At 42.4% G+C, this 22,024-nt stretch overlaps 3 protein-coding genes across 6 annotated transcripts in view; 1 reads left to right on the top strand and 2 right to left on the bottom strand.

The window, feature by feature from the left end:
• LOC105180642 (protein FAM13A) overlaps positions 1–16,023 on the top strand; it is a 58,877-nt gene extending 42,854 nt beyond the window's left edge. For 3 of the 4 annotated variants that reach the window (XM_011136834.3, XM_025298347.1, XM_011136832.3), the window contains exons 6-12: positions 7,974–8,144; positions 8,447–8,588; positions 9,148–9,381; positions 9,577–9,786; positions 9,963–10,622; positions 11,089–11,336; positions 11,782–16,023. In XM_011136834.3, coding sequence (XP_011135136.1) covers positions 7,974–8,144; positions 8,447–8,588; positions 9,148–9,381; positions 9,577–9,786; positions 9,963–10,622; positions 11,089–11,336; positions 11,782–11,995 — 1,879 coding nt within the window. In that variant the 3' untranslated portion in view covers positions 11,996–16,023. Of the gene's footprint in view, positions 1–7,973; positions 8,145–8,446; positions 8,589–9,147; positions 9,382–9,576; positions 9,787–9,962; positions 10,623–11,088; positions 11,337–11,474 lie in introns of all 4 variants that reach the window. The other variant, XM_025298348.1, reaches the window with a different exon arrangement.
• A 626-nt stretch (positions 16,024–16,649) lies between these two features.
• LOC105180660 (uncharacterized) lies at positions 16,650–20,109 on the bottom strand. Its single transcript, XM_019840245.2, has 6 exons — positions 19,400–20,109; positions 18,295–18,615; positions 17,787–18,230; positions 17,631–17,734; positions 16,995–17,127; positions 16,650–16,916 (listed from the first exon to the last, which is right to left on the bottom strand). The coding sequence occupies exons 1-6, from the start codon at positions 19,769–19,771 to the stop codon at positions 16,650–16,652; spliced, it is 1,641 nt and encodes a 546-aa protein (XP_019695804.1). The 5' UTR covers positions 19,772–20,109.
• Positions 20,101–21,060, bottom strand: LOC109503619 (uncharacterized). The gene is made up of 2 exons (XM_025298349.1): positions 20,963–21,060; positions 20,101–20,709 (listed from the first exon to the last, which is right to left on the bottom strand). The coding sequence occupies exon 2, from the start codon at positions 20,705–20,707 to the stop codon at positions 20,210–20,212; it is 498 nt and encodes a 165-aa protein (XP_025154134.1). The 5' UTR covers positions 20,708–20,709; positions 20,963–21,060; the 3' UTR covers positions 20,101–20,209.
• Positions 21,061–22,024: the final 964 nt, after the last annotated feature.

The raw sequence follows: 22,024 nt of genomic DNA, 5'->3' as shown, positions 1-22,024 counted from the left end.
GACGAGGACGAGGACGAGGAGACGCTCCTGAGAACAGTCGTCCGATTAACCGAATTTTCCGTGTCCGGCTGGGCTCGTGGGTAAGGACGTGGTCCGTTAATTAAACCGGCTAATTGTGACCGAATCGCGGCGCAACCTCGATCGATCGTCGATCGATGCTGCTTGGACACGCGTTGACTGCGTTGACGGCGGCGGTAATCAGCGGTGCTGTGATATTGCTGTCGTATCTCGGTAATTGGCGTGTAAGGCCGGATTCTCGCTGTTCGCTTTAGTCGACGGTAATTTCCCGTCAATTTTTTTCTTTCATTTCATTCGCAATGATAATCAGACGGATACTGCAGGTACAAATTCCAAAGTATCGGAGGATGTCCCGACGAACGATTGACAGGCCTCGCCTGTCGAAAACGAAAGTTATATATATTATAAATATACGTGAATATTGCCTCGAGATGTGTAATTTGTATATAATTGTGTATATTTTTTTTTGTACTCGAGGATCATCAGTTGTCGCGTAGGAGAATACCGAGAATCCAGCGTAAAACGTAAGCGACATGCACGCGGCGAATGAAAATAATATCGAGCTAACGAGCACATGCATCGAGCAAATTGCATTGATTCACCGCATCTTTGACGATTCGAGCCTGAGTTGAAACAATCAGCGGGGATCAATGTGGCAGTCAACGTGATAACGAAGGCCTCTTGGAGCGCATTAACGGCGGTTATTAATGAACATTCGTGCGCGCGGCTCGGCATTGTGAGTTTAGTGATTATCCCGGATTTGCCGAGGACTCGTTGGAGCCCATCGACAGGTTTCCGCAGTCGATCGAGAACTCGAGATTGGAGAGCGGCGCTTTTCCGCGACAGTTCCGCGTTTACGCCGCCGAGGCTCGGGGCGTTTCTCGTACGCGAATGAAAGATTTCCTTTCCTCCGTAGAAACGTCCGTACATGTAGATGCGTGCAAAAATGATAAAATTAAATCAGCGAGGTTTAGTAGTCCTTCGAATGCTGCGGCCGGAAACTTTACGAAGCTTTCAATTAGATTTATGGAGCAAACCGTAGCGGTCGAAGAGATCGTTAAATTCACACCGTACGACGAAGCAAATCTTTTGTTCGCAGTGGCGGCGGATTTGCTAAAACTTACTCTCAGATTCTCCCAGATAGGAGATTGGCGAATCGCTGTGTATCGGTGGAAACGTCATCAGCGTAATATGCCGCTGATAACTAAGTAATCGCACAGTGATATCGACCGTTCGCTAGCTTGACTCGTTCTTTTCTCCCTCTCACCCTCCGCGCGTGCTGCACACTTTAGCGGCGAACTATTGTCGAGTTGAGCGGAAAAATCAGCGACGAGCTGGCCGCTTTTCGCGGCTGCGAGCGTGTTCCTGCGAGGGAAAGCTGCGATAATAGAGCAGTCGCGTCCGCGATCGCTGCCGACGATCGACTGTCTGCATTACATCGTACTCCGATCGTGCGATCTTGTTCAATTACTCATTTCTTTTCTTTCTCTTCCTTTCTTATCCGTATCCATCTCGCTCGTATAGTCCCACATACTAACAACCGTCGTTTTGCATTGTCTTTCGCAAAAAAATCGTGAAAATTTGCCCTTAGCTTCGAGTAAAATTTCGCTTTTACAGTTAATTTAAGGAGAATTCAGTTTCCCTCGATCTATCGCGATCCGCTTGTCTCTTGACATCTCCATTGTGTAGCGAGGGATTTCGTGGAGTATTTAACATATTGTGGATGTTAATTTTACCGAATCAATATGTATGCATAGGCGTTCTGTCTGTTCTGTATTATCGGTGGCGCACTTTACTTAAAATGTAAGCAAACCAGTTGTGTTAATTTTCCTCGGCAACAGTCGCTATCTGTCGAATCAGCATATCTCTCATATTTTAAATATCAGATAGAGAAATGTCGTTTTTCTTCTATTTGTCTGTTCTCCGTTTGCGGCAAAAATAGCCGCCTTCAACATTTCACTGGAGTTGCATTTGACGTTACAAACATGTCTAATAATACAATAACACATTTACATATTAAATTTGCTTTCAGATATTATGAAACCGCTGTGCGCGCTTTGTGCTAATTGTGAACATAATATTTATGTCATCGCTCGACGACGTGTGCGTCGTATATTGTATCAAACTGATAAATGGTAAATTTAGTAAAGTTGGCCGTTCGCAAGGCAAATGAAACGCGGTTAAATTTATCTCGCGGGATCGCCTGCCGTATATATAATCGTAATGTTGCGACGCGACGTGTTTCGCGAAAATTCGTGAATTCACCTCTGGACTCGGTTGCATCAGCGGATCCTTCGTTCCTTCGTTTCTAATTCATTTGAAGGTTTTATTTGTTCTTCGATCTCTCACACATACGTACACACGTCTATCCATCTCTCATCTGTATAGTCCCACGTGCAGGCGACCATTAATGTTTCATCGAATCGCCGAGAGACTCGTCTTCGCGCCGGTGCCCCGTCGTTGGAAAAGAAAGTCGGTGCTCGTGATTACATGAGCGCGTCACGCGGCAGCGGGGGATTCGCGCTGTAACCCGTGAGTTGCACATTCATTATATTTAACATGCATAATTTCGATGACCTGGCGCGAACCCACGACTGCCGCCGCGATCGTTCGCGCTATAGGAGACTTTGGCGCGAGGAAGTCGCTGCCAAAGTGGCGCAAGCGACGAAGTTCGAGGTTTATTCCGATGGCTCCGATTTGTTTCGGACGCGTAGTTCGCACACATAGTAATCACACACATCAGATGCTTTAGAAAGATATTAAAATTAATCTTAATTAATTAGAAATTAAAATTTTCGGTCGAAACTCAGAGTCCTATGATCAATTTTTATTTTTCTTTCTTCTTCCTTTTTTCCTTTTTTCTTTTTTTTTTTTTTTTTATTAGACGACTTCAAAGGCGACAGACTTCTAACGACTCCAGTAACCACTTACAGTGGTCGAAATAATAATACGAAATAAATTTCTAAAATAGAAAATTCAAAATATATAGAAAAGGAACTCAAAAGTCAAGTCGAATTCGCAAAGTACCGAAGAATCCTTCGATATCGATTTTTACGAGGTCGCGATCGACACGTTATCAACGCAATGCAAGCACGTCTATAACCGCATTCCTTCTCCATCTCCCACTCTGTGTCGCTCACGTTGTCGATGCGTTAAAAGTGCATTCAATCGCGCGGAGTACATCGTTCCGTCAGGCAAGCGGCGTTTGCCGTAAATCCGCGATAATTCGTGAAAGAGCCGTAGCTCGTTAGAGCTCGCCGCGCCGAGAGTAGATTTCCACGTCGCCCTTAATCGGGATTTATTAACCACGGTTGCAAGTGCAAGTGCCACGCTCGCTCGCACAGAATAGCGCCGGATTGAATGACGTTCGTCGCCGCTTATTATGCACCTTTTAATGTCACGACGGGAAATTCTTATGTAAGGAGAAGACCATAACAATCGCTGACGCGAGGAGCGCCAGTTTATTTATAGACGCCGTTTACGAATCTCGCGCGCAACTTGAAGGAACGAGCTCGCTCGTTCGATCGACCGGTAACGATTACATAACTCCGAGAGGAAAGTCTCACGCGCATTACGCGATGCGTACGTTGATTGAGAAAAATTCGCACGTTATATTATTAAAGCATGATGTGTAGAATGTGACAGAGGAGTCTTGATACGCACGGAGAAAGAAATATTTTGTTTTGTTCTTGCGACAGGAATCACGTAGCGAGATAATCATAGGCGGGGGGAGCATTTTTATCGCGAGCACTGCTAGGGGAGGCTGATAATAATAATGTTGCACACTTGGAAAGAAGATGCCGTTGAATCAATAGAATCGCTCGACAGCGCCGTAATTGGAGTAAATCTTCTCGGTTCAATAGCGATATCATTGAAACCAACACATCGTACATTGTTTTAATAACTCGAGTATTAGTTTCAATGATATTCCTGTCAGGTCTTTACTTCGATTACGGTGTTGTTTATTAATTCTACGTGATCCAACACAACATGTTTTTCCATTTTTACTTATTTTTCTGTTAAAACGGTGGAAAAATATAGTTCGGAAATAACTCGTAATTCCAGCGAAATTGATCTCTTTTTCCTTTTGTTTTATTGAAGCCCGCGTAATTATTGATAATCGAACGTAATAATTTCATGTAATAAATTTATTCAACTTATTATAAATTTAAGCGTCACGAATGAAATTAAACGTGCCGATAATACGCGAAAATAATCGTCATATTTCTATGCAAGTTCGCCACGTAAATTTGACAGCACTGATCGCTCTTTTCATCATTCTAACATTCACGAATAGAGGATAGGAAGAGTTTGACGGACATCGTAAATTTGAGACGGCGACCGTGGATCTGTGCTTTGTGCCCCCGTGGGATAAACACGTCGCATGGAAAATATTCTAGCAGATAGAATAGCCCGCCATAAACGCGTATCACGAGCTCCCGTTTATGTTAATTGACATTAATCTGCGCGGAACAAAGTTTACGGGTGCGTGTCTCTAGTCACCGGCGAATTAATCGAATTATGCATCGAGCGAGTTGCCAGCAATTTATTAGATCTATTCACGTGACCGTGCAGCGTCGTCGTCGTCGTCGTCGTCGTCGTCGTCGTCGTCGTCGTCGTCGTCGTCGTCGTCGTCGTCGTCGTCGTCGTCGTCGTCGTCGTCGTCGTCGTCGTCGTCGTCGTCGTCGTCGTCGTCGTCGTCGTCGTCGTCGTCGTCGTCGTCGTCGTCGTCGTCGTCGTCGTCGTCGTCGTCGTCGTCGTCGTCGTCGTCGTCGTCGTCGTCGTCGTCGTCGTCGTCGTCGTCGTCGTCGTCGTCCGTCGTCGTCGTCGTCGTCGTCGTCGTCGTCGTCGTCGTCGTCGTCGTCGTCGTCGTCGTCGTCGTCGTCGTCGTCGTCGTCGTCGTCGTCGTCGTCGTCGTCGTCGTCGTCGTCGTCGTCGTCGTCGTCGTCGTCGTCGTCGTCGTCGTCGTCGTCGTCGTCGTCGTCGTCGTCGTCGTCGTCGTCGTCGTCGTCGTCGTCGTCGTCGTCGTCGTCGTCGTCGTCGTCGTCGTCGTCGTCGTCGTCGTCGTCGTCGTCGTCGTCGTCGTCGTCGTCGTCGTCGTCGTCGTCGTCGTCGTCGTCGTCGTCGTCGTCGTCGTCGTCGTCGTCGTCGTCGTCGTCGTCGTCGTCGTCGTCGTCGTCGTCGTCGTCGTCGTCGTCGTCGTCGTCGTCGTCGTCGTCGTCGTCGTCGTCGTCGTCGTCGTCGTCGTCGTCGTTTGAAGCGTGCTTCGTTTTGTCGCACAGGCACCTTCCGTGCCTATTGTCTGTTTCTCCAGATCGGAAGAATAAAGCAGGACTTTCACTATCCGTTTATACGGCCTCGTTAAATTATTGGAATCATTGAGATGCGAGAGCGACGAATATTGTGAATATTTCGATGTAAAAAATGAACGGAGAATCCACCTGCCATGTGGGGGGACAGGTGAAAATTAAAAAATAAAAGAAATGACTCTTTCGATGTACAAAGAAGAAAAAAAACGAATGCGAAGAATAGGGGACGTCATTATCGCTGACAATGCAGCGACACTTGCTACAGGAATGATCCTCCCGACTGTAACTTCTTCACTATCCGGTCATAGTCGCGCATAAATACCGAAGAGCAGTTCTCTGTAGGAGCATTTATAAATAATCAAGCATTTCGTAGCGAACAAATCTTTCGGACGGAGCTTTTATTTGTCGATCAGTTGATATAATAAGTATAAATTGCTTGAAATGCACAAATATGCACTGAGAGCGTATTTACTGTTTATTCTACTACTACACAGCTCGAGTAGAAACCGATAAGAGCAAGAGTCTTGCAAATAACTGATTGCTCATGATGCATCCTTGATTACTGTTGACTCTCGTCCTGCCCTCCTCCGTGTTCGCGTCGTCGTAGACGATTACCGTCGCACTTTGTTAATCTTAGCCCGTGGCGTATTATCATATTTATTCGTAAACTCGCTGTTTGCACAAATGCTCAGGTTAACGACGGATAGATCAACATGTGAAGTTGGAGCGAGCAACGACGCTAAATCAGGCGCGCCTCATTAAGGATTAATCGCCGAACAATTAACGGCGCATTACGCCGTGAGCACGACGTAATTGGCTCGCGTCGCGCTGATATTCCTGCGATTAACTTTCCGCTTCGGGTCCGCGACCGCAACGCGCGTCGCTCCAATGGCGTAGAACAGCTGCACCGTAGGAATTTTCCCAACACTTGATATGCCTAGGGGCAATACGTATGCACACACACACACACACTTACACATATGTGTATCTCTATATATAGTTCCCAGTTGATAGAATACAATTCTGTACGTAAAAAAATTAAATAAAAGACAAAATTATATATAGAATTCTATTTTGTCGACAATTTCAGGGAGATAATTCTGCAGATTATTTTCCCTTCTTTTAGCGTGCATATCGAAGGCTGCTGATTCCGTAAATAATTAAATTAATTAATTAATAATCGAATTTAATTTCGTTCCGCGTCTTCATCGAAACACGGTCCTTTCTTCGACGGCCGGAAGAGCCGGTGAAGAAAAAAAAATTTATATGTACGCCACTGCGTGCGTTACGACTTTATTTCCGTAAGCTTCATTTCTGCGTGAAGAAGCGCTATCACGCGGTTCGGTGAGTCACGACGAAAGCATTTACCCGTCCCGCGATTCGTGTACGCGTGGTCGCTGCTCAGCTCGCGCGATTCGTGATATAAGATCAAATCATCATCGAGGACGACCTGAATTCGCAGGACGGGTCGAGGGAGCCATTATATATCGCGAAATAGAAGCAACACCGCTTGGGCAAAAGGCTGTGTATTTTCCGCCGTCACGGCGGTTCTCATTCACGAAGAGAAAAAGGGAAACGATTGCGCGCAAGTGCGCGAACAGCTTCGAATTCTCGCGCAAGGAAAAATAATCCCTCGCGGCGAGACGTTAATTTGCGTAGATTTGCGAGAGACGCGGATGAAATCTCCGCTGTGGATTTAATCCGCCGGAATGACAACAGTGATCCTGCTGATAACGCGCGATAATGTTCCCTTGAATGTCTGGAAAAACGGGATGAGAAGCCTGCAGAATTTCGGTCGAAAAATATAGGACGGGATTAAAATATGTAAAATTAATATCGCAATAAAGCAAATATACAGCGCTCTCTCTCTCTCTCTCTCTCTCTCTCTCTCTCTCTCTCTCTCTCTCTCTCTCTCTCTCTCTCTCCATTTTGAGAGGAGAGGAGAGGAAATATTTCAATCCAGATGAAAAATAAACCGCACCGATACGTACGAAATATATTCCGTCACGTTCGCTCTCTCGCGCGATTAAAATATTCAGGACCGATTAATATGTTTATCTGTTAGTTTTATCATTTTTTAACGAATTCATCATTAAAAAAAATCATTATCATTTTCTAACAAATCGCTCTTCTGCTCTGTCGTGTCTCGTCGCCGAACGGTCGCAGCTTCGACGGCAGTTGCAACGAATTAATTCGTCCGATCGACGAGCGCGTTTTTGGGAAAAAAGAAAGAAATGGAAACGTAGGAGAAAACAGAATTACATGATAGAAATGGAAAAACTGGCGCTGATAATGCGCCCGGCAGCTGCGACTCGTCATTGCCTCGCGTTCTCGCAACGAAATGCATATTTTCTCTTCTTTTTCTCTCATTTTTCGTATCGTGCTTTTTGATATCGCGCCGTCCGACCTGTTCGTCCGTTCGAACTATCGTTCGGCAGCCGTCTTCGCATTTGCATTCGCATTCGCATTCGCATTCGCAAGCGGCACTTTTATGCGGCTCGATTGAGTCATAGCCGCTTAAGTTCGAAGGCTGACACCTCAAGATCGTCGCGCTTCAGTTTCTACGATCTGACCTGGTTCTTTTCTTTTTTCTGTTTCTGCTTCTCCGCCTGCCCGTGGCTGCTGCTGCTCTCTGTATGGCTGTAGTATCCGTGAAAATACAGTGAACGGTGTGCTGCCTGCCAGCGACTGCAAGATCTGCAAGGACACCAAGGACGAGCCGAAGGACTCCGAGGGCACGTTCCTACTTTGCGCGCTGAAACCGCGCAAGCGCAAGGAACGTCGCGAGTCCTGCTGCCAGGAACGAAAGCTAATAAGGTGCCGTGGAATTTTGACAACGCGAATCCTTCGGTAACATTGACAATGTTATGTCCACGTTGAGAGAAAAAGATAACAAATTTCGTTAAAATCAAAATTGTCGAAAATTGTACATAAATCCGAAGACTGCAAATGCAAAATTCTGTGCTCGCGCAATGCGAGCGACGTTGAACGTGCAGAAACGTTCAGAGCGTCTGTTCGTCTCATGCAATTTAAATTGTTCGGGCACATATCGACCAAGTACTCGTTTTCGCTAACATTGCGCTAAAGAAAGAGTAATGTAAATGAAACGCGCTTTTTAGGAGCAGCAGCGAGGAACGTGTGCTCGACAGTCCCACCGACGTCGCGGATACGATTAGACGCGTGAGCAGCCACGAGGATTTCAACAGTCAGGAGCATTTGCACATCTTATCGCAGCTCAGCCAAGACATGGGCCACGGCGTGGTGAGTGCGCGCGATTGAAATGAATTCTCAAAGTAGCGATATGTCCTCCTTGTGATTGCCAAACAATTCCCGTATCGCGCTCTGTCTCATAACATTTTTCCAACGGCTATCCGTGAAACTCGCAAGAACTTCCAAAGCAGTCTTGTAAAATCACATGCACCTAGCAAAGCTATTGGCAGAAATTTCTCGGAATGAAATCTCACTCGAAAAGCAGGGTGACACAGCCGACTCGTCGCTTGAATTCGAGTGATTTCTCCCCTATACAGGGCAAATTTCTTCACTCTGGATCGAGCGAATATTTTCACTCGAAAGCGAAGAGCGAGCTCGATATATTCCATCATCACAGGCACAGATTCACTTTAATTGATTGAAGCATTCGCTCGTATGAAGCCGGAATCCACTCCAAGCTTCAATGAAACGGCTCACTCTTACGATCTCAAACGGCAGTATTTTTATTGGCGCTTCGAGTGAATTTTCGCTCGTTCTGAGGATGTTGGAAAATTAATTTGTCACGAATAGAGTGCAATTCTTCTGATCGATCTGTGTGATCTGTGCGCAGAGATGCGGCGGTTTGCCGCTGCACGAGAGGACCAATGTTTCGCCGGTCTCGAAAAAAGCGTCGTCGGTGCCGTCGCCGTGCGAAGTTGTCGTGGCGACTGAGAAGTATGACTGCGACGCCGAGAGATTGCGGAGCAGCGAGCGCTTCAGCAGAAGCATCACTCCAAGAGGCAGGAGGCAAGCGCGCAAAAGGAGGGTGCACAGAGTCCCGGACGCGGACCCGAGTTCCAGCAAGGTGGGACTCCGAGTTTCTGTCGAGTCTTATATTACAGAACAGAAGTCCCTCAATTTCTTTTATCGAGGATGAGATACCATTAATATTCTGATATTTTTACATTTTATATGCAATGTTACTATTTTTTTTTAAATATTATAAATAAATTTTCTCCTCTATAAGAAATAATTAAAAGTTATTTTCTCCCCTCATCAGGAAAATGAGGAGGAATCTGAAAATATGTACATCTCCAACATGTCACCAAGTCCCACCAGCCATAATGGCTCGCCCGCTCAAAGCTTCTTGGAGATGTTGAGCAGTGGACCGAGCAGGTCACCATCACCAGCTCGTCCACCTACTGTCGATCACGAAGATGTAAATAATCCCAGTTTGACTAACTGGGGCTTCCAACATCTAGAGGGAAATGTGAGTGTTTGAATCGTTTGGAAAAATCATGCGCAAATAAGCGAAGGAATTGTCACAGATGAAACTGTTACAGACTATCAAACGTAACTTCAAACAAATTTAAAATTGTATTAGGATTAATATTAGGATTAACGAAACAATCATCATTGTTAACGTAATTTGGTCAAATTCCGCAGGAAGAGGCCGTTGACGCTCGAGTGGAAGCTATGTTGTCACCGCGGAACTCGCTGCTCCTTCCCAGGAGATTTTACTCCGAGGAGGAGATGCAACCGAGCACGCCCAGCCCGTCGGAGCTGGGACTGAAGAATCTGGCGAAGCACATCAATGGTCTGAAGAAGAAGATCAAAAAGTACGAGGACGAGTTCGAGGAGAACTTTGGCTATCGACCGAGTCACTCCGATAAGATGAGCAATCGCGACATCAAGCGATTGTGTACGGAACTGAATAAATTGCGGAAGGAGCACAAGATGCTGAAGGAAGATCCGATAGGTGCTCTCTTGGCGTTTGGCAACAATCGGCAGGTGAACGTCGCTGATACCGGCAGTCCTGTCAACAACAACAATAGCCACGAGAAATCCAGAGCTACATCAATGGAAGAAATGGTGATGGAAGTGGAAAAGAAGCTCAATGAAAAGCGGATCAAGTACAATCGGCCGGATAACATGGAAGAGCTCAGCTACGAACAATTGGTGGACGAGAAGACAGCCGTGCAGAAGGCGTTGCTCCACATTGAGAGTACCTTCGGTAGACCGGTTTCTAAGGAAGATCGAGCAGTTGTGCGACCATTGTACGACCGGTACAGAACCTTGAAAAGGTTGCTCATCAGAGCGGGCGCGGTAAGTATCATGGATTACTGTCAATTCGAAAGCATTCAGCCGGCTACATCTATTGCGCGTGTGCGTCATTCGATACGTTTTTTAATGTGTACAAAATATTTCGACTTTCTTAATGTATATACAAGATACATCTTAAATATTATCTAACATGTCAAAAATTGACTTTTGAGATCATTTTATGAAGAAAAGTTCGTATGAACATAAGGTCTCAAAAAATTAATTTCAGAGAGATATAAAGTGCAGGAAATTCTATAGAGATATCATTTTTCCTTGACAGTTTCTAAAATAAGAGATTTCAAATTCAGATTGATAAGTGAACAAACTGTTGTAATCTTTTTTTTTTATATATAATCTCTCTGTTCAATTATTTATAATATTAATTATAAAATTATAATATTATATAAATTTATAATATTAATTATAAAATTAATATTAATATGCCTTGCGCGTTACATGTTATGTGCAGAGCAAAAACAAGGACAGCGTTTCAGAATTAGCTACGATTTTGGAGCACGAAACGATGGATTTCACATCATCGAGTTTGCCGGGAAATCCGGTGGATGTCGACAGAAGAGCCAGCGAGCCCGACATGTCTCACCGAGGTATTCTAGATTGCATCGATCCTGCGGATCAATTACCAACTGACAGCGACAGCCAGCATAGCAGCAGCGAGGGCAGTCGCGGCGCCGGTGAAAGTTTACACGCTCTTCCTCAGTAAGTTTAGTTTTATTACCAGTTTCGATTTTTCGAAATGATTGTTTGTAAATTTTGTACTTAATGTTAAATATATTCTAGCAGTTAAAATCTTTTAACACCTTCTACTATGTGAAATAATATTTTTATTTCTTGCAGAATTTATCTAGCTAAAAAATATAGTAAATTTTACTAAAGAACATTGTCGACTTTTGTAACAGTAGATTTCAGTTCCTCAAACATAAATAACACATGTGAAACAGAAGGATAATCAAAGCAGAATGACAGTATGCCCCCTGATTACAAAATTACAAAATTCTAAAACAAGCTACAAAATTGTAAAAGTTACAAAATTTTTCAGTAATGTTTACTATGAAATCCTCTCTTCGCGAGCATCCCAAATTGCTAAAGTGCTCTGACAAGTGTTTATCGAGCTTTCCTACATCAAACATCCTTTCCTTTCCAGAGAAGAATTACTAGCACAGCAACGGGCTACTCGCGAAGAGAAGAAACGACTTCGTAGAGCACTGAAAGAATTGGAAGCTCAATTCGAAGCTCGGGCAGGCCGCCGGATGCAACGAGAGGATCGGGGCCCGCAAGTCACCACCGTCTACGAGTCCTACAAGCAAGCGAAGGCGAAGCTCAGACTGATTGACGCTCTTATAGCCAAGAAGGCTTGACGAAGTATTTAATGCACGCAACGTAACGTAACGGCGAGCTGGCTTAAGAAGTGACGAATTGTCGAGAAATTCTTGAACCGAGCTTCGGTTATCTGTACAATGGGACATGTTTGTTTGTTGTATACCATGAACGCGAGCCAACGTACAGGTCGCTGCGATTTCTCTATCGCAACTGATCCTGTATCAGATGATTGAGGGAAAGTCCGCGGAAACAATCCGATCAGGCAGTTTCTTACAGAAGCGAGTAGTAATGGTAGTGCACGCAGCGAGACTCTATTGTCGTCCAGAATCAAGAAAAAGGATTTTCAGAGGCAGAGAGAACGTGGTAGGATGAGATACGTGCAAATGTGAGATTTTTTTCGCTTTCGCGAGTTCGCGCGTACTCGTCTCTCTTGTCGTTTTTTTTTCGATCGTAGATTCCGTATCACACTCGAGAAATAGTATGTCGGATGTCTTCGATATTAACACAACGTGACTTGTGTTTCAGGCATTGTTGTTTTTATAAATATATGTGGATACGTTGGAGATATGAATTAACAGAGTATAGTGCGCAACACAATACGTTTACAGAGTCAAGGACACTAACAAGGTACACACGTATACAGACACATACATACACATTTGAGCGCTTTAAGCATCGATAAGTCTAGAGAGTAAAATGATTATTGCATATGGGATAGTTGTGAATCTTATTATGCATCTTACAGTACGTCTTACGGTGCGTTGTATATCCGACAAGTCTCATTTGTTACAAAAATATTTCCACTCGACTATCCTCTATTTAGTTATCTTCTCCCTCTCTCTTTATTGGAGAAAGAGATAATTAATCTCTCTCTATACACATTGGAGTAAATTTTCCATACCCGCTAAAGGAAAGTTAGACGCTTGTTTTGATATATTCGTGATTGATCAATGTTTAATCGATCGACTGTAAAGCAAACGAAAGAAAAGAGAAAACATGAAATGTACTTATATTTTTTATATATGTTCATGACAAAGATTTGTCAGGTTTGTTTATACTTAAAATATCAAGTTTTATAACGACGATCACGTGAACGGATGTCAAACGAACGAATGCCTAATGTTAATGGACTTGTCACTTGAGATCATTAAGACTAAAACTAACTCCAGATTAAGATATTGTCAAAATGCATACCAGAAAAATCTTTCGATTTTGGAGGGATATATCGAGCAACAATTTCCAAACTTCCAAAAACCTATAATATATACTTTCATATCTGCAATATTTTAAACTTTGGGAAGAATGACATTCGCTGGATTATCGTTTTTCATTATCACCATTGAGATAAGAGTGTTTTAATTGTTTTTACTATTTAATAGTCAGCCGATGTAACCTGATCATTTCACCGATGATCAATATTGTATCGATAGGACTTAAAGGGGAGCAGAGGATACACACAAGAAAGCGGACGTAACGTAACGATTAACATTTATAGTGAACCCGATATTTATTTTATCATCGTAAAGTAATCGCTGAATTCTAACGCTGAGAGTAAAGAACGAATGTGTGGGGTTATACTCGTAATGTAAGTACCTTGTAAGAGATATCACATGTTGTAATTGTAGAGTACTATAAAATGTTACGATCTTAATAAGGTATTAAAAGAAAAAAAAAAGAAGAAAATATTCACTAAAAAAGCTCGTTGATTTTTGCGTTTATATTTTTGTACAAGTACGATTTTAAGGCCGTTCGCGCAGCGTATACACAACCGACAGGGATTACCGTAAACGCCTTAAAATTCCGCTTGACCGATTTTTTCACATAGAGTCTCAAATCAAGGGTGCTAATGGCTTGAGTTCTATACAGCGTGTCGACTAACACACAAAAAAAGAAATGCTTTGTGAGTCTTACTAAGTTGCAATCGCGTCGAAAGGGTCCTTGCGTTTTCTGCAACGTCACGCTTATGAAATCGGCAATCGGTCGTCTCGAAATTGAAGATCTCAATATGTAATCGAATCGCGAAGGTTTTCAATCTTTTCTTTCCCTTTTTCTTTTTCTTGCGAGAGGACACTTACAGCACGCAACGAACTACACCGCTGTATCTTTCGAAAAATTGCGTAATGCTCAAAATTATAAATGAGAAACCATTTTATTACGATAATAACTCAAGAGATGCCGCATATGTTGTACGTTTATGAGAAACTTCGAAACTTCATGTGTTTCATCTAGATCGTTTGCGCTTTTAGCAGTTTTCGCACATCGGATACATATTGCAGGTTTTACATCGAATTTTTCATGAGAAGACAGAAATCGAGACGGAAGACGAACAACCCCGCCTTTCGCGCGCTGACTTTGTACATCCGTAGCCGAAAAATTGACAAAATTAATAACAAGAATATTAGAATTGACGTCAGCGAGACCGATTGAAAACACGTGAACGCGCGAAAACTTTGTCCGTTTATACTAATCAATACAAATGAGGAGCATACAAACAAACAAAAAGAGAAAAAACGAAAAAATTTTTTAGACCAAAGCATTTTTTAGTCTGTGATATAATGAGAACTATACTTGCGTTAAGATGGGGAAATGTATGATGTATGAAGAAGACTCGATTACATTTCTTTTCTTTTTCCCTTATAAAAACGATTGTTTGGAACATGGAAGTGGAAGGGAATAGATCTTTCCACGTCGTTCCCCCCGCGGAGAGATGATCGAGAAGTCGGCGATCTCTCGCGGGAGATCTTACGGTGAGATGATGATAGCTTAAATGAAAACCGCGTCCTTTCTCGGAAGAACGGGTGGAGGTAGACTATTTAACACGAAGAACACACGGAATGGGGAGCAATTTGACTTTTCGTCGATACAATGGAAGAAATGAACAAACACAAAGACGGATATCGTAGTAAAAATAAAAAAAAAAGAAAAGAAAGGAAAAGAATCGCGAACACATTGTAGCTGGTCGATCTTCGAATTTCATTTATTTAATGAAGATGAGTTTAATTCATCTGTATTATGCGACAGCATATTTTTCAGTGTCAGTCCTCCATGATTGGACTGTCACGGACGATATCAAATGCCTGACGAGCTTTTATCACCACGTCGGCACAAGATCATCTGCGTCGCGTTTCTCGCGATTATCGCCTCCAGCCGTACTGCCAAAGGGACTGCTATTCGCACGAGGAGAAATTAATTTTGTATTCGACGCCACAGAAATGTTCTTGTTTCCCGTGGGCGTACTTGAGCCACACTTTCCTCCCTCCGCCCCCTCCCCTTCCCCACTCCCTTTCTCCACAATAAAAAAGAGAGAGCAAATTAATATTACCGTAGATCTAAGATAACGTTTTATATATTAACGTTAATTAAGGTACATTTGGTAGCGTATAGAAACATGTCTTTACGCATAAGATTGGATTGCGTGAGATTCTGTGTAGCTGCTTTGAGAGAAAGAATGTGTGTGTGGGTGTGTGTGAGAGAGACAGAGAGAGAGAGAGAGAGAGAGAGAGAGAGAGAGAGAGAAAGGAGAGACATTTAAGAATAAGAGGATCGAGACAGAAAGAGGAATGGGGAGAAATTTTATTTAGTCAAGCTAAGAGAGGCACTTCGGAGAATCGGATAGATTACGAATCGTTGAATTAGTACTTAAACTTAAAGAGAGAAAAAAATAGAGACGCTAGAGATGCTACTCCATGCGGATCACATGATCTCCGACGAACATATCTAGAGACTTAGAATCTTGTGATCAGGAGAGAAAGAGAGAGAGAGAAAGAGAGAGAGAGGAAGAAAAAGAAGGAACCCAAAATATGAATAAAAAAAGGGAAATCAATAGCGACATAACGATTAGTTTTTCTCAGGTTTTCATCGTACCATGCTGCACGTAATTGCAACTGATAATTGCAATCGACCGTGAGCCATAACGGCGAAACGTCTATCTTAGCGGGGAATCTTAAATCATCTTTGACGTTTATACACATTACACACACGCAAAATATGGGGATTACGTGTATATACATATATATATATATATATACATATATATTGTATGTATAAATACAGGCAGCTGTGCGCATACATAAATACATACGACCGTACATACACATGCATACGTACGAATATTACACACATTATATGAAAGGTAGCACGCAGAATCGAATAAAATGGAGTATGATCTGCTAGAAGAAGTTCGTTTATTTGTGAAAAAGAAAAAAGAAAGAAAACCTTCCAAATCGCTTCGAAAGGTGGATTATTTTTCTTTGCGCGGATGCATCAAGACTCTCCAACTCCCGTTGATACGCGATTCGCAATCGTGCAAATATTCAAAAGTATATAATTTTATTAGAAAAGAAGAGAAAAAACTGATGACATCTTGGAATATTTCTGATGCATTGGTACAGAGAAAAGTATATCCAAAAGATACACATCAAGAACTATCCAAAAGGGAAAATAATCCAAAAAGGAAAATATCAAAAAGATGTAACTTCTAAATCACTTCGCTCGATAACATTTTACCACTTATGATAAATATTCGTTGAAGCATGTGTGTCGTGCTTTGAGCGTCTCGCTCTATGTCGCAGGTGAGCAAAAGATTTCGACGTTATCATCGACATGCGTTCAGACTGACGAAAATAACTTTCGACGCGGAGAATCAATTCTCACTTCCGCCCTCTGACCATCCCTCTGTTTCCCGACGTGGCATTACGACACGAGTTGTTTATGGAAGGTTTGGATTTGCCGTAATAACGCAGTCAGCTGCATGGAGACAGGCAGTTCTCGCGTTCCGCCATAAACATTCGACGCTCTTCGTCGGCCGAGAATTTGCGCGGTATTCGTCAATTGAGACTTCCCGGATATGAGTGACAACGGGAAAGGGCTCTTTTGCATTCCTATGGTCGATCCAGTCGCTACGCAACCGAGGCTGCTCTTCTTGTGCAACGTCTTCATTTGCTGCTTCAACGACATCACCTGCTCGCGCGATATCGTTCTGTGATAACTTGTTCTGCGAAATCAGCAATCGGTGTGAATATTCATAACGGCTCTCACTTCTTTGTAAAGACCGACAATAGCGTTGATCTCCTCCTCTTTCACTTGCAGCTCTTTCTCCAAGCTGGACAGTTGTTTCGATAGAGCCGCGTCGTCGGACCTCTCCATTTCCGACTGCAATGTCTCGTATCGCCTGCGGATAGTGTGACTAACGGGCTTTTCGAAAACAACCGCGTGTACCCTCGAGGCTTCTAGACCGCGCTCATTTCAATTGCTGATGTCAGCAAGCGAGAAATTCCTGTTAAATCACGAAAAATGCGCCCCTAAAATGACATTTGTGAGATCAATAAAGTGAAGTTGTGAAGTAAATACTCCGAAAATTAAATATATTTCCTATACCGCTCTGCTTTTATATTTCTTTTCTTGTTCCTTCTACTTTTATTTTAATCGGACGAAAGGTTAGTTACATATTAATTTGATGTTTATTCATCGATTATTATTAGAACAAACGGAAAGTTTCCGGAGTATCTTCCGAATTGGCTCAATAAATAATCGGTGACACAAACGATATTTTACGAACACGTGTTTTCCTTCGGTGTACTTCGCAAGAATTTCTCGCCTCTGATATCATTAATCAAAATGATAGCGACGAAACAGAAGAAAACAGACTTCGATTCAATATGCTCCGACACTCACGTGTTCATCTCTTCGAATTGATCATGAAGATTAATCAAAACGTCGCGTATTTCTTTGGAATGATGCGGGTCAGCGACGTGCATTTTATGATCGCCGATATTGTCCTGTAATATCAACAAGTTACAGTTCACGTCTAGCATAAGACGCGTAATTTACCTCCTTGCTTAACAACGATATCCTCGAGTTTCGTTGTTGGTTTCTCGCATGTACCGATGTGCTGTTCCTATTCGCGACGACGGTGGGCTGCTGCTTCATCTTGCACTCCTCGTAAAAGTCGTCCTTCTCCTTATAAAATCGGGCGCTATCGCTTCCAGGAATCGTCTTCGCGATATCGGATTCTGCGGTTTGAACGCTCTGTGCCTTCGCCACGTGTTGCAACTCGAGCATAGATAATCTTCTGTCTTGCTTAATATTCGGACTTTCCTTATTGTTGAGCTGACCGGTCGTCTGCGACTTGAGGTCGAAAATAGATCTGTCGTACTGCATGTTTATCTGTTCCAGAAGAGTTGATACCGGTCTCATGCTCCTGCTGACTTTACGTATCAACAAAGGAGTAATGTCGTCCATGATCGGTTGTCTCGTCTTCATTACGTTCAAAACCTGCCACGGAAGACGTTTCAACCCTCTGCCAACTTCCCTTCTACTCGACGTTCCACCGACTTACTTGCTGAATGTTCAATCCAAGATTGTGACTCGGGGTCACTGAGGTACTCACTACGAACGGTATATTGCGGGAATTAAACCTGCCGAAGTACGATCTACTCGAGCGCTTCAACTTCGACGCCAGAGTCGGCATCTCGTAGTTGGGTGTAAACATCGAATCGTTGAACTCGCCGTACACAGTTTGCTCGCGTTGGTGTGCTTTGCACTGCGTCGGTGAGTCGTTCGAATTGTATTGCTTCTGGACACTGTCGGTTGTTACGCTGTCGAGACGACACATTTGACGGCAAATAATTATATTCATTATCGCTGCTTCGTTATCCTTCTATTATCGCTGATATGATGATTGTGAAAAATTACCTCGGATTGCTTTCACGATTTAACATTTCAACAGGGAGATCGTTAAAGCGCTTCCCCGATTTTTCTTTTTGAACATTGTTGGCCGTTGCTCTATCGACGAACAACAAACAGTTATTTGATAGCAGCAAGGATTAGGGTGTTAATAATCAAGAATTATTTTTACAATAATAACAATAATTACTGTTGTTACGATCTTGAGAAGTTACCTCGGACTGCTCTTATGATTTAACATTTCACGGCAGCGATTCTGCTCATTCTTCTTATCGTGAAATTGATGTTCGCGAACAACGTGCTCAGAATACGATTTTTTTTTCGTCTTCTGATCAGCAGTTTCAGCAAGTTTCTGCTTCTTCGTATATTTCGTTCCTCGACCGAGCTTAGAATATTTAGAGGATACTCTGGAGTTGCTGCTCTTTAATGTGGTATTGTGAAAAATCTCCACGACGTCATTGGATTTTTTCGTATGTTTCAACAAGACGGACTGTTGACGAGTAACGACATGACCTGTGTTAAAAATTCCGACTAAACAAGCCGCCCGGCACGGTGGTTTCTCGATACAACACACTCTTGCGAAATAGTGATGTAATGTGTGTGCGTGCGTGCGTGTGTGTTAACTATATGTTAATTATATTCTAATTATACGTTAACACACGCCGTGGCCACACTGAGAAGAAACATATCTCACATGTATAAGAAATATTTATTCGGTGAGCTAGTGTCGGTGAACGCGTGTTGTCTCAACCACCGACTAAATATTTTTCATCCTTTAAATGTTTCTCGCCCCTCGATGCAGGGACGATTTTACCTTTGTTCTTGCGTCTTCTCGCTTCCTTCCTACCCGTGTCCTTTGTCATGACCGTGCTCTTGGAATCCGAGCTTCGTAATTTTCCTTTCCTCTTCCGTATTCTGGTCGCGGCTTCGTTCATTTTGCAAGTGGAATTTGCGTCGTTCCCCGGCGCATATTTACATTTTACCGTTTGTTTAGTTTTCGTATCATTCGACGTGTCCAGATTCAATTCCGCTTCTCCGGTATCCTCTTGCATGCAGTTCGGCGTTATGCACAAGTGATCTTTGTCCATTCTCGATACGAATCCCTCGACGGAACTTTCGATACTCAGCATAGATTGATATTCGTGCACGCATTCCGGGTAAGAGGATGACGAGCTCTCGTACTTGTTGTTCACCTGTTCGCACGGAGAAACTCGATTCGCCTAATTGTTTTCGCGTGATTTCAGTTCACCAGGAACCAGACGGAAAACTCGGTAAGAAATGATATCTCTGTTACCGCGATCGAAAATATTTGTCTAGACACATTCAGCTGTATGAAAACTCAAAAATGATAACAAAAGCAATGGACTAATAATAAAGACCTTCGTGCAATTTTCCTATTTTTACAATCAATTATTTTGTCTAATTTCAAATAAAACACTCGAATCTGACTAATCTTCAGATCTGAATATTTCACGCGAGAAAGTTTCAAGTGACGACTATTAATAGATGTCTTAGAGACGTTTAAAAGACATCGTACTTGATTCACGCATCTTTTAAGAGAAAGCATTTTATTTAACCGACTCCTCGGAGTAATCGTGACATTCAGCAATCCTTTTTGCGTTTCCTCCTTCAAAATTTCGCACTTTGCCGTATCGTCGCCGTTGTCGTCGTCGTCGATGTTTTTTCTGGGTGACAACTGAGTAGATTTTGGGCTTAGAGTGGAAGGATCTATGGAAATATAAATATTTAGATGTACAGGCTGCTTCGCGAAGAACGCCAGGTTTACTGGAATTTTCCTCAGCCTTCTGCTCGATGTTGTGTAGCCTGCGAAGGCTGTTGCAGTTTGGAGTTTTATTGGCAGGTGTAAACTTAAATTTACAATTGTAATACTCGACGGAGGACTTTGAGCTTGGGCTCTTGAACAGCGATGCGATTTGTTCGACAGTGGGCGTTCCTTTCCTCTCTTTCACTTCCATTTGTCCTTTTTGGCAGACATCCATCATGTAACTTAATTCGGATTTTATTGTAAGACATTTTGTCTCTGCCATGTCTAACTCTTGTCCCATTTCTAAGCGGAATTAATGATGGTTTTTAGTTGGAAATGTTTTTAGTTTTTAGTTAGTTTAGTTGGAAAAACTTATTTGAATGTCAAATATGAAAGAATTTAAATATGAATTCTTAATGTAACGTAATATGAATGTCTAAAGTAATAAGTATTTAGAACAGACATCTCATTTCTTGCACTCTAATGTAATATTAATGTTGCATATAACGCTAATGTAAATTAAAAAGAAAAAGATTCGCTTGATAAGCTATAATACTTTTCAGCGTGATGTTTGGTCTGCTTTCCAAATCATTTAATTTATATGATTCCAGCTGACTGTTTAAAGATGATGCTGAAAGTATACGGAATGTATAAACATTTCTTGAAATTAAGTTCATTACTTTTCATTTAATTCCATTTCTTTTTTAAATCAAATTAAATTAAGCCTGAATTTTTGAAATTTTAAATTAGATTTAAATCGAAACACATTCGCGAATTGTTGAAAACTTCAATAACTTACCTGGAATTATTCAATAATTACCTGGAATCGCTTTTTCGCTCATGTTGATGGAAACATTCATATTGATCACTTCGTTTTCTCTTATCCAAGCTCCATAATTTTTCACTCGCACAGCGCGAAAAAACTCGATGAGCCGCGATTGAAAATATGCCGGGCCCTTTTACCGGATAAACGTGATTTCGCCGCAATGTGTGTATGTGTCGAAAGATTCAATGAAAAAAATAATTCATAGGTTACAATAAACACGGTGAATGATTACATCATTCTTTTGTCGCGGAGTGCAATCTCCTTTGTTTCGTAAGAAATCGCGCAGACAAATTCAAAGGTCGTGGATATGCGACAACCTAATGTAAAGCGTTCTAAATTCTCGCGCCGTTCTCGAAAATCAGCGAGATTGAAGCTTGAAGTCGCAGCTACTTGCATTCGTTAAAACGCAACGTTAATTTTGCGAGCAACCGCAACGTTATCCAAACGCACAATTTTATCGTCTTTTTTCGCTTATATCGGTCGTCAGCAAACAACAACTAACAGTAACGCTTAATCAATTAATACTCTAATTTCTCATTTGGTGATATAAATGTAATACATATTATACGTAACAGTTGCATTGTTGAATGAGAAATTATTTTTTATAATTTATTATAATGTTAATATAATATTACTAGTAGTTGGTGTTTATATGATTATTGCCAGTTACGCCTACTAATTTCGTGCACTCACCGATTTCTGCACAGGCTCGATGAAACATCTAACCGCCCACTTCTTCGATCATCGACGCTATCGTGCAAGCAATCAGCACATTGTACCTCTCAGTTGCAT

The sequence above is a fragment of the Harpegnathos saltator genome, unplaced genomic scaffold, assembly GCF_003227715.2.
Source record: "Harpegnathos saltator strain DR-91 unplaced genomic scaffold, Hsal_v8.6 scaffold215, whole genome shotgun sequence".
NCBI lineage: Eukaryota > Metazoa > Arthropoda > Insecta > Hymenoptera > Formicidae > Harpegnathos > Harpegnathos saltator.
Note: the sequence above shows the minus strand (reverse complement) of the source record. Positions and strands in the feature narration are given on the sequence as shown.

Bases quoted from the DNA above. Each gene is read 5' to 3' on its own strand.
- LOC105180660 (XM_019840245.2), bottom strand. From the start codon at position 19,771: ATGCTGAGTATCGAAAGTTCCGTCGAGGGATTCGTATCGAGAATGGAC. The intron at 18,231-18,294 runs GTAAGTCGGTGG...CTTCCGTGGCAG, and splicing joins TTGGATTGAACATTCAGCAA to GTTTTGAACGTAATGAAGAC. The intron at 17,735-17,786 runs GTAAATTACGCG...TTGATATTACAG, and splicing joins TATCGTTGTTAAGCAAGGAG to GACAATATCGGCGATCATAA.
- LOC109503619 (XM_025298349.1), bottom strand. From the start codon at position 20,707: ATGGGACAAGAGTTAGACATGGCAGAGACAAAATGTCTTACAATAAAA.